Genomic DNA, 18,316 nt, shown 5'->3' on the forward strand with positions numbered 1-18,316 from the left:
GGGCCGCACCTTATATTTGATTGTTGACGTGACCAGATTTTTTTTTTTTTTTTTTTTTTTGCGGTACGCGGGCCTCTCACTGTTGTGGCCTCTCCCATTGCAGAGCACAGGCTCCGGATGCACAGGCTCAGTGGCCATGGCTCACGGGCCCAGCCGCTCCGCGGCATGTGGGATCTTCCCGGACCGGGGCACGAACCCGCGTCCCCTGCATCGGCAGGCGGACTCTCAACCACTGCACCACCAGGGAAGCCCCAGATTCTCTTAAAAGACTTGCTTGGTGGTAAATTCAGTTACTTGAAAGCAAGATTCTGTAGATACCTATGGGATTTGGTGATCCAGATAGTTTTAATGTTCTTACTACTGTTTTCTAAACCTCAATTGTGATAGAGTTGAGATAACATTAAAGTGCACTGGAGCAGCCTTGGAAAACACAAGGAAAAGAGACAGTTCCTTGATTAACAGTCTGTGTGTGTTTGTGCATACTACAGGATTAATTTAAAACTCCCAACAATCCAAGCAGAGTGGGAACTGTCACCCCCATTTTTTCAGATTTAGAAATGGGGGAGCAGAGGGGTTAAGAAATGTGCCCAACGTTCTACAGTAAAAATAGCAGAGTAGGGGTTGAAAAGCAGACAGACGGACTGATTCTGGAACGTTAAGTCCCTGGCCACTGCTCTCATGCTTTGCTTTGAGAAGGGTGCTCGTGGAGGAGGGACTGTTAGAGGCAGGGGTATGGACTTTACAGCCAGAGAGTGTTGACTTGGAGGAGGCTGCTGGCGTCGAGCATGAAGCCAAACACACCATCTCTAAGCCTTAATTTCTACATTTGTGAAACGGTAGGAACAGTCCATGTCATCTTCCGAGGACGCTGTAGGCATTATAGATCATGTATGTAAAGCACCTGCCACACAGTAGGCACTAAGTAGTTGGCCGCTGTCCATTTATACATAAACACATATCTTGAGCTTCAGGTCTTTTATAGCAGTGGCACCATCTGACCTTCTTCTCTGTTCTCTCTTTTACAGAGTCACTAACAATCCTGTAGTCACTGAAGCATTGGGGACCCTAAAATTATCTGTCTTCATTCTAAGTAGGGATACCTTTAGATCTCAGTTTATGATTTGGAAAGAAATATACAACTTTCTGTTTTCAACCAAGAAATCTCTTGGTTTATAAGCTTATAAGACCTGAAGTATGCCATTTTATTGTCAGATTATCTACATAGAGGATGTGGGCTTGCCTCATCCCATTCCTAACCTGTTTGCTTATCCATTTGAAAAGTCAATTTTGGCTATATAAGAAGAACTGTACATTTCCAGTTTCCCAACTAGATTTGTGTAAATGAAACACTTTATCTTCATCCATTTTTCGAAAGAGAAAAATGAGACTGCGGTAATTTAAATTCCAAGAGTGTATTTTAAAGTAAAAAATAAAATAAAATTTTATAATCTGGGTACTGTAGAAAAGAACAAAAATTGAAATGTGTGGTGTTTTAAGCTTCCATGACTGAGCTTACTTTTGAAATGGATTGTGAATCTATGGCTACTCGCAACAAATGGTAATTTGTGTATTGGTCTGCTAATTAGTATGGTTATTTCCCGTTTTGTTGATGAGGCTTAAATAAATGTCAGGGGTATAGCCATGAAGATCTTCCAATTAGGCTTCACATTTGTAAAACCCAACCCTTTTCCCTTTTGTGTGAAGATGACAGTTCCAGCAGCAGCCCCAGCCTAACAGGACTCCAGGGAAAGGTTCCTCCTCTGGTTTTATTGAAAATAGGGCCAGTTGGGTCCAGGGAGAATACCGCCACTGGCCATGGTGCAGAACCGTTTTCATCTTGACTACATACTTACCTTCTTTCATCCATTTTATTTTAGAACAAAACACTGTAGACTCAGTGAGCAATGTCTAGACTAAGTCTGTCATTTAAAATTATGTTTTAAAATATTTGCTTGTAAAAATTTATTGAAACTTTCTAAGAATGAGAAATAACTTTACTATGCAAAATTTATATGAACCTAAGATACTGCTCCATATTTAATAATAATAGCCTTTCTTAACTTACTCTGGTAATCGTAATGTGTGCTGTCTGTGTGTCTGTGTGTCTCACAGGCTCACACACACACAACTAGACCAGTGAATGGCAAGCAAGTGTGCCGCTGTATTACAAGTCAACCTTAACAGATGGATGGCCCTAAGCAAGCAAAACCACTGCAGCAAAATCGAGAGAAAGTGGAGGATTGAAGCTTTTTGTTGTTAAGCCCCATTAAAACCCTGGCACACGTATCACTCTTAACTATTGCATGTCTGGGGCGAGTAGCAATCCACTCAGGTTTATTTTCAACCTGTCTAATTAATTATGTAAAAGCTGCATGAGAAAATATGAATGGAAGGTTATTTTTGCATGTGTACTATAATATAAAGTGCATGACTGCTGACAAATGCCCTCCCTTGGAATGTAGTCAACACTTTAACCCAAATACAGTGTTTACAAATAGAAATATGCTCAACAGCCATAATGCCTCCTAATAAGATGAGGTTCTATTAAACTAGTGGCCATTTATTGTTTTTCAGATTACATTCACATGGAGACTAAGAGTCCGAGATATGAATAGTTCTTTAGAGTGAAGAAATAAGGACAAAGTTTATGCCATAAAATATGATATATGTGATTTTTCCATTTTTTACCCATAGTACAAGGTGATAATGTACACTTCAAATGAAACTGTATTTTTGAGTCCTTGTGTATTTATTGGTTTATAAATCATCCTAATGGATTTGGAATATAGCACAGCGTCAATGAGCTCATTTTATAATTGATGAGTAATGGAATTTCATCTTTAAAAAATGTGCTTAGAAGTTGTATATGCCTTTTTTGGCATGTGGAGACTTGCAGGTAAGGCATTTGAAAGCCACATTTCAGTTGAATGGAAACTTAGATCCCAGTATGTAAGCATGTTTTAAATATGAGATGTCAGATGGTTTACATTTTACACAGAATAAATCGCATATTTTAAAATACTGCCAATGAATTTGTTTCTGTGAAATTTACCAGAAAAGTTAAACATTTAGATTCTCTAAATTGCTTAGTTCCTAAGCATCTAAGTGATGGGATATTCACACCTAGTAGGGTGTGGTTTATGCTATCGTGATTGTGACACACTTTTCTTCATTGGAATTCAGTGGAATCTGGGAGTAAAATGAATGTAATTAAGGACAGTGTTTCTTTCTCAGGTGACAGAATAGATTTCAGAAAATGACATGCTTGTTGAGGTCTTTGAAAAATATAGTCCATTGAATAGCTTTGCTTTATTGATCAAGAAAGAAATGGCATAGTCATTGGTTTACAGAGGGAAGTAGCCACTTGCTTCTTCTGACCAAGAAAAAAATGACTGTAAACCACAATGAGAAAAATAGTTGTGACCTCAGGGGAAGGGGGAGAAATGAGTTTATGAAGGAGGAGAGCCAGATACTTGGAAAAAATACTTAATATAATATAAATCTTACAAAATAATAAAAATAAGTTTAACCAAATCATGGTAAGCCAAAAAAAAAAAAAAAGAGAAACCCTAGTTTTTTATTTTTAGCACTCTGTTTACTTTGGCTCAGTATTGAGAATTCTGTTATTATGATTAAGCTAAAGTGCTGAATTAAAGTGATCAGAAAGTATAAGTATTAAAGTATGAGAGTTCCAAATGATAACATGTTTTAAAAAATAATTTAAGTAAGTGTGTTTCTATTAGAAGATGCCCACGAAAAGGACTGCCTAAATGAAAACATGGTTTAGCAGTCTGTCCAAAAGCCACTCTTTGATATAGTGTCTATTTAGTCTAATTTACACTAATGCTACTAATTTATAGAATTGATCCTTTCAGTCCAATTTGAAAATATGGGTACCATGTTGTTGTTTTAAAGAAAGTTATTTTTCTCTGTTGAAATAATACTAATTTCCAACATGTCAAATTTGATTATTGTTACATCTGTGCCCTGCCAGCCCTTCTCCCCAACACCCCAGTTATGGATGACAGGGGTGCCCTCTAGTGACCATTAGGTAATATTTTCTTTCCTTGAAAGAATGGTTATGCAAGACAAAATTCGTAATTATAAAATTTGCCTTTCTCTTTTAGAAACACAATAGAATACATATTTGAGAAATTTATATTGTCATAAAATTGTTCCAGAACATTGTTCTTTCAAAGAGATAATTCAAGACCAACTCCTTGTTTCAGCAACTGGCTGGGACTTCATTTTTAAAATGAAGAATACCTAGAGTATGATAAAGACTTATGTGAACATATTCCCTATATTTTATGAGATGTTTTTGGGTTGAAATGTACCTTTTTAATGTTATACTTTTACTCTTCAGATTTATTGCCACAGATGGCTATGTCATTCATCACAAAGTCTTGAAACAAAAACGAAGGTACTTAAATTTTCCATTTGGTAAATATATTGAGTATTACCATTCTAGACTTTACATCGGTAATTACATCACTAAGATCTTTCTGTTCTGTTTAATTTTGTGAGAGCTTTTTCTCGTTATATCTTTATTTTAAGGGCTTTTGGTGAAAGTAACAACAGCTCTCTATTCCAAAAGTCCCCAAGTTTTCTAGACAAATTCTTATTTTCTCCCAGGCATCCTGGCATACAGCAATGATTACTTTCTTCCTGTTTTGTGTATAAGAACTGCTTTTAAGGTTGGTCAGAGGTTAGTGTTAGTGTTGATGAAAGGAAAGGCCAGTCTTGTCTTTGTGCGTGTTCCTGCTGCTGTGCGTTAGTGTCCCCGAGAGAGAGAAATTGCCAGGAGTGTCACTAGCTGTGTAACTAGAGAGTATTATAGAACCTTATTATTATCTGAAGCGGATTTATGTCTGTTACACATGATTATATTTCCTGGTATAGAACATAAAGTAGTAGCATGATGCATAAATATCTTAACAGGTTACAAAATAGGACTACTTTGTGTGCAGCCTTCTCTGGAAGTTCTTCGTGGCTTTTCTAACACTTGAGTCTAATCCTGGTCAGGTTAGTTAACACACATCCCTCACCCCCTATAACTACCACTTACTTATTATAGCGAGAACGTTGAAGACTTACTCTCTCTCAGCAAATTAGCAACTCTCAAGTATACGATGCAGTGTTGTTAACTGTAGTCACCATTCTGCACAGTCCCTGAACCTATTCGTCTGGTAAGGGCAAGTCTGTACCCTTTGACCAGTGTCTCCTCATTTCCCTCACCCCCTAGCCCCTGGCAACCACCAATCTACTTTATGCTTCTCTGAGTTTAGCTTTTTCAGGCTCCACATGTAAATGAGATCATACACTATTTGTGTGTTCCTCTCTGGCTTATTTCACTGAGCATAATACCCTCCAGCTTCATTCATGTTGTCACAAACGGCAGGATTTCTTTCTTTCTATGGCCGAATGGTATTCCTCTGTATAAACATACACCACATTTTCTTTATCCATTCCTGTACACAGGCTGTTTATGTATCTTGGCTGTTGTGAAAAGTGCTGCAGGGATTGTGGGATGCAGATAGCTCTACGAGACAGTGATTTCATTTCCTTCGGATAATTACCCAGAAGTGGAATTACTGATCATATGGTAGTTCTATTTTTAGTGTTTTGAGGAACCTCCATACTGTTTTCCAGAGTAGCTGCACCAATTTACATTCCCACCAACAGTGCACAAAGGCTCATTTTCTCTACACCCTCTCCAGTATTCCTTCCCTCTTGTCTTTTTGATGATGGCCATTCTAACAGGTGTGAGGTGTTAACTCATTGTGGTTGTGATTGGCATTTTCTTGATGATTAGTGATGTTGAGCACCTTTTCAATGTACTTGATGGTCATCTGTATGTCTTTGGAAAAGTGTCTGTTCAAGTCATTTGCCCTTTTTAATCAGATAATTATTATTTTTGCTATTGTATGAGTTTCTTATATATTCTATATATTAAGCCCCATCCAATATATATGATTTGCAAATATTTTCTTCCATCCCATGAGAATGGGAGAAATTTTCATTTTGTTGATAATTTCTTCTGCTATGCAGAAGCTTTTTAGTTTGATGTAGCCCCATTTGTTGATTTTTGCTTTTGTTGCTTGTGCTTTTGGTGTCATATCCAAAAAAATCATTATCAAGACTGATGACAGGGAGCTTTTTCCCTATGTTTTCTAACATTCTATGAGTTTTACAGTTTCAGGTCTTAAATTTAAGTCCTTATTAACCCATTTTGAGTTAACTTTTATTTGTGATGTAACGTTAAATTCATGCAATTTCATTCTTTTGCATGTGAATATCCAGTTTTCCAGCATCATTTATTGAATAGACTACCCTTTCACCATTGAGTATTCTTGACTCCCTTGTCAAATCTTACTAGACCATAAGTGCATGGGTTTATTTCTGGGTTTGTGATTCTGTTCCGTTGATCTATGTATATTTCATACCAATAACATACTGTTTTGATTACGATAGCCTGGTAATATAATTTGAAACCAGGAAGTTCAGCTTTGCTCTTTCCAAGACTGATTTGGTTATTTGGGGTCTTCTGTGGTTCCATACAAATTTTAGGATTCCTTTTCCTATTTCTATGAAAAATGCTGTTGGAATTTTCATAGTAATTGCATTGCATCTGTAGCTGGCTTTGGGTCACATGGACATTTTAACAATATTAACTCTTCGTATCCAGGAACACAGGCTATCTTTCCACTTATTTGTGTCTTCTTCAGTTTCTTTCATCAGTGTCTTAAAAGTTTTTGTTGTATAGATCATTCACTTCCTTGGGTAAATTTATTTCTAAGTACTTTATTGTTTTTGATGCCGTTGTAAATGGGATTGTCTTTTTCAGATAGTTAGATCATTGTTAGTGTATAGGAATGCCAATTTAAATAATTTTTATGGACCTGTTTTAAATGGCTGATGAGCCCATCAAAGAATTCTTTATCTTTTATATCATGTTTTTGTTTACAATTCTGTCATTCAACTTGACTCTTTTATAGATTCCATCTCTCTGCTGTCATCCCATCTGTTTATGCATATTCTCCTTTTTATTTTGTTCTTACTTTTCATGTCTGGTAGTTCTTGGGTGATGGACCCCATGTGTAAAAAAGCAGTAGAGAGTAAGTTAAATAGTACTTACACCCAGAAATGGTGTGAGGCCGTTAGTACAAGAGGTTGAGTTCATCATGTGTTGGACTGGTTGGGATTTTGTTGTTGACATCATTACCTGCAGTGGCTGCTGTTATTATAAGTGTGTGTAAACGGCAGTACTTCTGGAGGTACCGGAAGGTTTTTCTCAGTGTTCCGCCTTCACCCTCAGCTGTCGGCAGTCCCTCTACATAGCGGATCTCTCTCGGTGTTTGCAGCCATCCCTCAGCAGTTAATTTCTGTTGCTAGTTACGTGGTCCTAGCCTTATGGGTTTTCTGTGCTCTGGTCCAGCTTTGGTCTTCATAGGCCATGTGCCCCTGTGGCTCAGGTGTGGGACCTTCTCAGCATCCCTCCCTTCCTGCTTGTGGTGGATAATCTTCCCTTTACCTGTGATTGGTTTGGGGCAGTTTGCAGGCCGCCTGCCCCTCCCTAGTGGTGGTAGATTTATGCTTGGTATCCGTGTAGGATCCTGTGCCTGTCAGGGCCTCCGGCTCCTCCCTGGGGTATAGAGTTTGTACTTCTACACCTGCCCCCGTGGTCTTGGGGTTGAGTTTGCTGACGTCTGCCAGCAGCCCTGGCTCTTGCTGTATGTAAATGAAGGACCTTCAGGAGTCAGTGGGCTTTGTGCCTGTCTCCTGCAGGCCTGCACCCCCATGGGAGCGCTTTCAGACTCCTGTCTGTCCCCAGTCCTTCTCTGCAGCACCAGATGGTAGAGTTGCCTGATCTGGCAAATAAAATTATAGGATTTTACCTGTGGAGAAGAGCTTGCGAGTGCAAACACCCCTGTCGCTGAGTCTACCAGCTCTTCCTAACCGGCATGTTAGTCCCCATGTGGTCTTGGTTGCATTTCAGCACGTTTCTTCCTCCCTGTTTATATTCCAGCTGCTCTTCTTCTGTGTGTGTGCTTTGCCAAGGATGAAATAGATCCTGGCTCCTAGCTCTCTTTGGAGGGGCTTCTGACTCTATGGAATTCATTTTACTTGGTTGCCTTACAACTCAGCATTCTGATAGGTTCAAGAAAAAAATATGATATTTTTCTTTAAGACCATCCAGATGTTTGTCATGGTTAGGATGGGAATCGACATTCTTTTGCTGCTTTTTGCATTCAAAATGGAAGTGGATTTAAAAGCAAAATGAATTAAAAGATACGATTCTTGGCCTCGAGGACTTGGTAAGACAGGAATGTACTCACAGAGCACTGCTTTCATAAGAGAGGGCGTGTCAGGTGACAGCCGAGTGATGGAGAATGAAGTGGCTAAAGCTGGCAGAGAAGGCGCCGTGGCTGTAGGAGGGGAGGCTGGTGAAGTGGTCACGGATGTGTCCGGACCACTTCAGAATCTTCCCGCCGGAACTAGTATCACGTGACACTCAGCTGCTCAGAAACGGAATTCTGACGCTTCTATTCAAGCTTATTTCCTTAGCCTGGGTAATAGAAGCCCTTCATAACCTGAATTCATCAGACTTCAGCAAACACGTATCTTGTTAATCCTTCAATTTAACTTTCTTGCTGTGACGGAAATATCTTTGGAAAAGTGTCGTAATCTCTTGTCTCTTCACCTACCCGGACAGTAGTACTCTTGATCATTCTGTAACTACCACCTGTTTTAAAATTGAGGTTAAGACTTGCCATTTTAAGAAGGTCTTTCTTGGGTTAACTTTCAGACATTTCTTTTTTCTGGGTCTCTGAGGACTGACTTATCTAGTGTAATTATAATGAAGAGTTCTGTTCAGAAAGCCGGAACACCTGGGTTGCAGTCTCGGCTCTGTCACTGTCTAATCTTGCCCAGGAGACTTTACCTTATTAAGCTTTTGGTTCCCTAATATGTAAAACAGGGAAAATGCTCACCAGAGTGTGTGGTGAAGTAGGTATTTAACGTATGACCTATAAAACACCTAATACACTGAAGCAAGTAAGTCACGGGTAGGGCACTTTGTGCTTCAGTTACCGCCTGTAAAAATGATGACACACGTTTTTAAACCTCTTTTCAAATTGCAAACTGCCATGTATTTTTAAGGTATTGGCATTATAATTCTGTATAGTAGCTTTCTTGATAACTTATTCCCATATTATTTCACGCAGATATTTTTTGTGTTAGGCTGCAAAGTGCATAGGCCCAGGGGGTTGTTGTAGACTTTGGAAAAGCCAGGTAACGCTCTGGACCTCAGTCACTTCAACTCTGAAATGGGGACAGTAGCACAGAGAGTACCTCCTTTCCAAAAATTCATATATTACAAGCATCTCAATTTTATGAAGTCCAAAAACTTTTATTTTCCCATTCATCTGCCTGTGTCCCTTATCCTTCCCTGGCCCCTTAACCCCAACTATGAATTTCACCTTACCCAGGATTTTGCCCTAGTGTTAGATTTGTCTGCCATCTAGTGACAGAAATGGTAACTGCAGGATAACAGGCTCCTTGTGCATCGGGGAAGATCCTCACCATTTTACCCTCTGATATGCTTTGGGGAAACCATTGTAGTGAAAAGAAAGGAAACACTTATCTTGCTTGTTGTAGCTAAACCAGACTCATTTCTTGCTGCCTCATTAGACATGGGGTTTGATGGTATTGTGACCTGGACCCCCTGCCTCTGTCACTCTCCTCGTGTGTTTGCTCTTCCTTCCGGTCTTTTCCAGTCCGTTCGCTTCACTCAATGTCTCTCTTCTCTAATACAATATCTTCTCTAATAAATTTCATTCCACACTGATAGCTTTTTTGCATTAGTTTAGTATTTTTCACATTCTTAGTAAGCATCCCTTGCTATACAAGTGCTTTACTTCCAAAATATTGATAGTATATTAATTTTTCGCTTTATATTTCCATGTGAGAAAATTTTTATTGCACAATTATGTGTTTAGAACCTAGTGAGTCCAATTGAAGACGTGTGATGGCCAATTCCCCATCTTTATTTTTAATTCTTTGCGTCAGAGGGATGTAAAACTCTGCTTGTTTTGTTTCCTTATGATGTCTTCTTGCATCCAAAAAATGTACCCTTTTAGTGTAGTACTGGCTCCCAAGAGAGCTGCAAATGCCAGTAGTTACTTGCTAGTTTGCACAGCCTCCGGGGTCAGTAGTGCCTGACCATGGCTAGAGTTCCAGCTGCCCTAGGTCTGTACAGTTCAGAAACTTCCAGATCTCCTTATTGATCCCAGTTTACCAGTATTTAAAGAATGTAGTTACAATTCTATGTTGTTAGTATTGTTAGCCTGCTGATGGAACCTACTTATTAGGAATGTTACAATTTGACATAAATCATGATCAGTATTAATGGTCATTTACATAAGTTGCCATATGTGATCAAAAAGCTGAGTACAGTTATATCCATAGGAAGAATTGTGTTTGTAACTGCTTTATTATATTCAGTATTTGGCATTTTTACCCTTTTCTGAAAATCTTGAGAGGAAGGGAACATCTTTTTCTTTTCTTTTGTGTGCCTCACAGCATGGAAGACAGTAGCTCACGTGTAGTAGGTGCTTAACGGATGTTTGTGGTGTGAAGAGATGCCAAGAATTTTTTTTTTTTTTAAATGAGGTGTGGCTGCTACTTACCTTCAAGGAGTACAGAGAAGCTTTCAGGAGGTCCTCAAATATTTGTTGAAGGGAAAAGACAATGAATGGCTTCCTGTTACCCTCCACCATCGGGGCCTGCAAGTTGGGTCTGTCCCCGTCTCCATCCCCGCTACCACCTTCTGCCTTCCCACTCTTTCCTGCTACACCTCTGATCTCCCCCAGTTTCTGTGACCTGCTGTAAACTTACCTGCATCCAGCCTTGTGCCTTCTTAGTATACACCTGCCATCTAGTGGTCAGCCAGGCAACTGCAAGACCAGTGGGCCCTTAAATAACCCTGTGCAGGGGACCCAGGCTCTGACCAACGGGGCACCGTAGGTGTCTTTGATTCTATTGTGTTTGCCCTGGTCGTCCCACCACGGGACCTTTGCACGTTTTAGTTCCTCTTCTCATCATCTGCTTAATTCCTACTGACCTTTCAGAGCTGAAGTCAAACATCTTTCAGGGGAAGCCTTCCCTTGACCTCCCTGACGAGGTCAGATTCCTTGTGGCAGTCGTAGTTTAGTACAGGTTCCTGCTGTCATAATTGTATGCTTATATTATTCAACTTAATTCATGTTTCATTTACTAGACCACAGTCTCCATGAGGGCAAGGGGCCCTGTTGTCGGTCATACTCATACTAGCATGTAGCCCACTACCTGGTACATGCAGACATTTCTGTAATCTTTACTGAATGAATGAGCGTAACACTCCTCTGTGCCTCGCGGGTGCTGAAAATGCCCATGTCGGCCAGTTAGCGCAGTACCGTCTTCTTTGCGTTATGTATTTTCTTATCAGTTTTAAAATTCGTTGAAGTGCTCAACAGAAACTACTACCATGTATGGAGGTCTTCATTTATTCACGAAACACTAACCACCTGCTTTAAAGAAGAATTTTTTATTAAAGGGTAGAATTATAATGCCCTCGTTTTATTTGGTTCATTAGCTAATGAGAAAGCCAGTAAGATGTAAAAAAAAACTGATACAAAGGATACTTCAAAGAACAGACACCTAGACAGTCAAAAATACTGAAGTGTACATGCTAACAGGTACAAAACCGTCGTTGTCTGCACCATATACCTGCGGCTCCACTGGGCAGAATTCGCTGCATCCCTGGGGACAAGAAACATTTCCGTTGCTGTCAGTCCTCCCCAAGGTACCTTTGGCCTCTGCAGGGTTATTAATAGTGCCTATGGGGCTTCACTGGTGGCACAGTGGTTGAGAGTCCGCCTGCCGATGCAGGGGACATGGGTTCGTGCCCCGGTCTGGGAAGATCCCACATGCTGCGGAGCGGCTGGGCCCATGAGCCATGGCCGCTGAGCCTGCACGTCCGGAGCCTGTGCTCCGCAACGGGAGAGGCCACAACAGTGAGAGGCCCGCATACTGCAAAAAAAACAAAAAACAAAAAAAATAGTGCCTGTGAGCCATGCAGACCTCCAGAGCGCTGGACAATCCCCCAATCTGCCCCAGGAGGCTAGGCAGTACCTAACATTCCTTTGAGAGGACACCCGTAATTTTGGACGCATTTCAATATCTTTTACATTTTTCCTGACATTCTCTCCCCCTGTGATCCTCATGATCTCAAAGATTATTCTTGATCAGAAAAGAAGGCTGTTCTCATCAGGTTTGACCTGATTATTTACATCACACCTTTGTGAATCTAGAGCCATGCAGTATAGGCCAGCTATGGCCACAATTTACTTCTGGAAGTTTTCGTAAGAAATCCGTTTGGGCTGCTAAAAGTCCTGTTATTTGCTATCTGAAGGCTAGGAAACTAAGCCCAAGAAAGCTTTCTACCAGGTAAAAATATGTTTTACCTGAAATAGCTACAAATTGGGGTGAATCCCTCTTGAGGTTCTCTGGATTTTCTCAGGCTCCCGGCCTGCTGGGAAAGGCGCCTTTGAGGCTGGACCCTGTCAGGTGGGTACCTTGCAGCTCTCCTGGGAGGGCTCTGTAGGCTTCGGCTCCATAAATCTACAACCTGTGGTCCACAGCAGAGGCTCCAGGTAAGGACTTGGTTGCACAGTTTGTCCAGTTGTATCCTGGGCAGGTCGTTAGAGACAATGAAAGATGGAGAGCCCTGTAGAATCAGGTAACCCCACAAAGTCTCCTGAACACCATCCAGATACCGCTGACAGGACACGCCGTCATCTTTAGCTCCTTTCAAAGTCTTTTGCAGTTTTCCTGACACTAATATGTACCACACGCTGTGTGGTTCTGAGGGTACGAGAGAGAAGGGAGCAAGGCGCCTGCCCTCGGAACCGGCTGTGGAGCAGGGAGGAGGGGCTCTAACCAGGACGCGGTGCAGAGGGACAGGCCCCCGGCAGGTGTGCGTCTAGGTGCTCTAGGGATGCAGGAGGCAGCAGCAAACTGACGCATGAGTGAGGAAGTGTATCCTGCAAGGCGGGAGGGGAGAGCAAAGCATGAAGGACAACTAGAGAAAGAGGGGGAAAGGCCAGGTGGGGGAGGTTCTGCTGGACCCGCACGCACAGGAGGGAAGACGGCTGGTAGAACACCCCTGCGGCAGAGTCTGGGCAAAATTGAGGAGTCGGAGATTTATCCCAAAGACAGTGGGGAGCCACTGAAGGAGGTATGGAAAGAGGAGCAGAGCATTGTTGTATTTGCCTTTAAAAAGATGTCTCTGTCAGCAGCTCAGCGACTGTAGCTTTTCTACAAGGTGGGAGGAAAGAGGCTCAGATGCGGGTGGGCAGTTACAGATTTTCCAGTGAGTCCAGACGCATAGTGGCAGAGACAGTGGGGGAGGAGGGGATCAGCGCAAGAGGAGAACCTGCAAGGCAGGGGGATCAACCTGTGCAAAGGTCCTGTGGTAGAACAATTCAGGGCAGGTATCAGGCGCTGAAAGGGGCCCTGGTGATGCCTTGTGGGTCAGAGCAGAGTGAACCAGGGAGCAACTGCTAACTTTGTGGACGCCCAGAAAATGTCATCACAGGCTATTAACGCTCCCTAAAGATTAGAGGCACCAAAACCAGGATTACAGTCTTCTTTCTTGTGTCAGTAAATTAAAGAAACCTGGCCATTATTTGTACCCTGATCAAGAAGGAAAGAGTCTTTCCCCCCTTTTTCAGAAAAATTCATGGAAAAAGCTACGCACATTTCAAAACACAGAAAAGAGAGAAGCTTCCATAACTGCACACGGCAGATGCACAGGCGATGGGAGGCTTACCTGTGACACTGGCTGGTTTTCCAGGGGCAAGAACCATGTTGTGTCATTTAGTGCAACTTTGAAAACTATTTATAGGGTCTTTTAAAAATGTAAGTCAACTTAATTTTTCTTTTTCTTACTTTTTTCTCCATGTTGACTGCTTATAGCTCGCTCTCAATCTATTTCATAATCACTTTTTCTTTAAAGAATGCTCCTGTTCCCAAGTATAAGCCATGTTACGACTGTCCTGGCACTTGTTTCAGGGGGTTCTAGGTAATAAGTTATGACGAACATGTTCATTGGCCCTTGGGAACTTTCCCACTGTACACCTGTTACTGTGAGGTTTCTATCCAGATCTGAAATAGAATAGTATTTTTCTCGAAAACATACCATATACAAAGTCCATTCCACTGGCATCTGCAAGTATTAACTATCTAACGTTATAGTTAGAAAAATAACGATATGCACAGCTTTTCAAAAGCTATAGTCAGTTTATTAAAATATATATTTAATTTTCATTGTGTTGGGATTATTTTTCTGTTAGTCGTAGTTTCATTCCTGTGTAGTTTAGTGTGCAGGTTTTCGGCGATGATGTATCTGTGAGGTATGAATCCAGATAAAGATGCCCTCGTGTTGGCTGTGTATCACACACCCTGAAGAGTACACAGTATATTTTTTGCACTCTAAGCTTACTAGCTGCCAGTTACCCATAAAAGACTCCTGTTCATAAAGTTATGACCAGGTCTTTTTGCCTGTGTCGTGTGTGCTGGGTATAGTGGAAACAATTCTTTATTTTCTCTGAAAGCACTGTGCCTGCGTCCAAACCCATCAGAAACAGTGACGTGGAGATAATCTGGGGTCATGTGAGCTCAGGAGCTGATGATGCTTTTGTTAAATACGCTGCCATTTCCCTCTATCTTGAGTGTTGATCAAGTTATAATTATTTTTCTTTTTTTCTTTTTTGTGACCTTAACAATTATGTAATATGAGGTCATCAAGCAGTTGACACATTCACCGTGTGTTTGGACACTGTTACTTCATACTGTATATGGAGGTCGCAGGTCCTAATGAATTGAATTATTGCATATACATATTCGATAACTGTTCATTAGAAGCTTGTTTCAGTTAGCCAAAGCGTAACGCCCGTAGAAAGCAAAACATTAATCAGTTTTACTTCTGATTCTAATTCTCATTCTGTTGTGAAAACTCACCCTAAGTTACACTTTTACACTCCTATGTATATATAAATTGATAGAACCCTGGCCTAGATAGAAAATGGAAAACTAAATACAGAGGTACTTGTGAAGCACTTATGACTTAAATGACTTAGACTGTGGAAAAGCAGGAGCTTCATTAAAAAATATATATATATAGTTAATAAAAAAATAATTGAGAGTCTATGGTATATGCAGGCAGATTGTAGAATATGAAACTAACTTGTGGAAGAAAATGAACAAGGGGCTGGCAACACATCAGGTTCCACTTTCTGGTTCTTATTCTTGATAAGGTGTGTGACCTTGAGCAATCATGGGGCCTCCCTGGTGTTCCTCCAGATGTACTGTGGGGTTCACTAGACATTGAGCTGCTTAAAGGCAGAGACTCAACCTAACTCAACTCTGTATTCCCAGAACCTAGCCCAGTGTGTATGTGAGAGTGCTTTGCAAAGTATGCTGTAAACATAAATATTAAGTTATGTGTTTATTATCTTCTTGTATTAGTTCTTAAATAGTCAATGACGATTTGTTAAATAGCATGAAGTCCCAGCTCCCTCATAGTTTTTGTTCATTTGGTTTTTGTTTTGATTTGTTTTGTTTTTAATTAAAAGAATTAAATGCAAGACCCAGAGCTGGCATAATGGTAAGCATACCCAGAGGTCAGTGTAACAATAATGACTTGTCTTTAGAATCAGAGGACTGCATTATATTTTGTGAGTTCTGGAGTGAGTGGGTGAAATATATTTTTCCCACAGAAATAACGTTGTAAGTGGTAGTTGTGTTTTTAGGCTGTTTCCCAAATTTCTAGTTTAACTCACGTACCTTAAGCTTATAGTTGTAAAGTGGTATTACAGTTATAAGTCCCAATACATTGCTGATTACCAAAATTATGGAGAAACATACTGCACATTCCCATATTTCTCTACTCATTCTTTCCTTTCTGTCACTCTAGCACATTGATTAATTTGTGGATATTGAATCACCCTTGCATCCCTAGAAGAAACCCCACTTGATCATGGTGTATGATCCTTTTAATGTATTGTTGGATGTGGTTTGCTAGTATTTTGTTGAGAATTTTTGCATCTACGTTCATCAGGAACATTAGCCTGTAATTTTCATTTTTTGTAATATTTTTGTCTGGATTTGTTATCAGGGTAATGCTGGCCTTTTGGAACAAGTTTAGAAGCGTTCCCTCCTCTGCAGATTTTTGGAATAGTTGGAGAAGGATAGGTGTTAACTCTTCTTTAAATGTTTGGTAGAATTCACCTGTGAAGCCTTCTGATCCTGGACTTTTGTTTGTTGGGAGTTTTTAATTATTACTGATTGAATTTCATTACTAGTAATTAGTCTGTTTAGATTTTCTGTTTCTTCCCCATTTAGTCTTGGAGGATGGTATGTATCTAGGAATTCATCTATTTCTTCCAGGTTGTCCAATTTGTTGGTATATGAGAGGTTGTGGTAGTAGTCTCTTAGGATTCTTTGTATTAGTTGTAACTTCCCTTTCATTTCTGATTTTATTGATTTGGGCCCTCTTTTTTCCTTGATGAGTTTGGATAAACGTTTATCAATTTTGTTTAGCTTTTCAAAGAACCAGCTCTTAGTTTCATTGATCTCTTCTGTTGTTTTTATAGTCTCTATTTTATTTATTTCCACTCTGATCTTTATTATTTTCTTCCTCCAACTAACTTTGGGCTTTATTTATTTTTCTCTTTTCTAGTTCCTTTAGGTGTAAAGTTAGATTGTTTATATGTTTTTTTTCCTGAGGTAGGCTATGAACTTTCCTCTTAGAACTGATTTTCCATCAACTTTGGAACAATGTTTTTCATTTTCATTTATTTCAAGGTGCTTTTTATTTTCTCTTTGATTTCTTCATTGACCCATTGGTTGTTTAGTAGCATGTTGTTCAGTCTTCATGAGTTTCGTTTCTTCCAGTTTCCCTCTTGTAATGGATTTCTGGTTTTGTACTGTTGTGTTCAGAAAGGATGCTTGATATGATTTCAGTCCTTTTAAATTTACTGAGACTTTTTTGTGGCCTAACATGTGATCTATCCCAGAGAATGTTCCATGTGCACTTGAATGTATACTCTGTTTGGGGGGGGAATGTTCTTTGTGTGTGTGTGTGTGTGTATGTGTGTGTCCATCTGGTCTAATATATTGTTTAAGGCCAGTGTTCCCTTATTTTCTGTTGGATGTTCTGTCCATTGATGTAAGGTATTAAAGTCTCCTACTATTATTGTATTACTGCCAGTTTCTCCCTTTATGTCTGTTAATATTTGCTTTATATACTTAGGTGCTACTATATTGGGTGCATACTTTTTTTTTTTAACTGTCATGCCATTTATTTACTTTTTAAAAATTTTTATTAGAGTATAGCTGATTTGCAATGTTGTGTTAGTTTCTGCTGTACACCAAAGTGAATCATATACAATACATCTACATATATCCACTCTTTTATAGATTCTTTTTCCATATAGGCCATTACAGAGTATTGAGTTCCCTGCCTTATACAGTAGGTCCTTATTAGTTATCTATTTTATATATAGTAGTATGTATATGTCAGTCCCAATCTCCCAGCCTATCCCTCCCCGCTCTTTCCCCCCGGTAACCATAAGTTTGTTTTCTACATCTGTGACTCTATTTCTGTTTTGTAAATAAGTCCATTTGTACCATTTTTTTAGATTCCACCTATAAGCAATATCGTATGATATTTGTCTTTCTCTGTCTGACTTACTTCACTCAGTATGACAATCTCTAGGTCCATCCATGTTGCTACAAATGGCATTATTTCATTCTTTTTCATGGCTAAGTAATATTCCATTGTATATATGTACCACATCTTCTTTATCCATTCCTCTCTCAATGGACATTTAGGTTGCTTCCATGTCCTGGCTGTTGTAAATAGTGTTGCAGTGAACATTGTGGTGCATGTATCTTTTCAAGTTATGGTTTTCTCCTGGAAAAAAAAGTCCAGGAATGGGATTGCTGGATCATATGGTAGCTCTATTTTTAGTTTTTTAAGGAACCGCCATACTGTTCTCCATAGTGGCTATACCAATTTACATTCCCACCAACAGTGGAAGAGGGTTCCCTTTTCTCCATATCCTCTCCAGCATTTTACTGTTCGTAGATTTTTTGATGATGGCCGTTCTGACCAGTGTGAGATGATACCTCATTGTAGTTTGGATTTGCATTTCTCTAATAATTAGAGGTGTGATGTTGAACATCTTGTGCTTCTTGTGCATCTGTATGT

At 40.0% G+C, this 18,316-nt stretch overlaps 1 protein-coding gene across 9 annotated transcripts in view; it reads left to right on the forward strand.

The window, feature by feature from the left end:
- DENND1B (DENN domain containing 1B) overlaps positions 1-18,316 on the forward strand; it is a 341,500-nt gene that overhangs the window by 304,737 nt on the left and 18,447 nt on the right. For 7 of the 9 annotated variants that reach the window (XM_079925473.1, XM_079925476.1, XM_079925474.1 and 4 more), the window contains one exon: positions 4,367-4,423. The exons of the other annotated variants lie outside the window; for them this stretch is intronic. In XM_079925473.1, coding sequence (XP_079781599.1) covers positions 4,367-4,423 — 57 coding nt within the window. The remainder of the gene's footprint in view (positions 1-4,366; positions 4,424-18,316) is intronic. 9 annotated transcript variants of the gene reach the window in all.

Source organism: Stenella coeruleoalba, assembly GCF_951394435.1.
Source record: "Stenella coeruleoalba genome assembly, chromosome: 1".
NCBI classification, from domain to species: domain Eukaryota; kingdom Metazoa; phylum Chordata; class Mammalia; order Artiodactyla; family Delphinidae; genus Stenella; species Stenella coeruleoalba.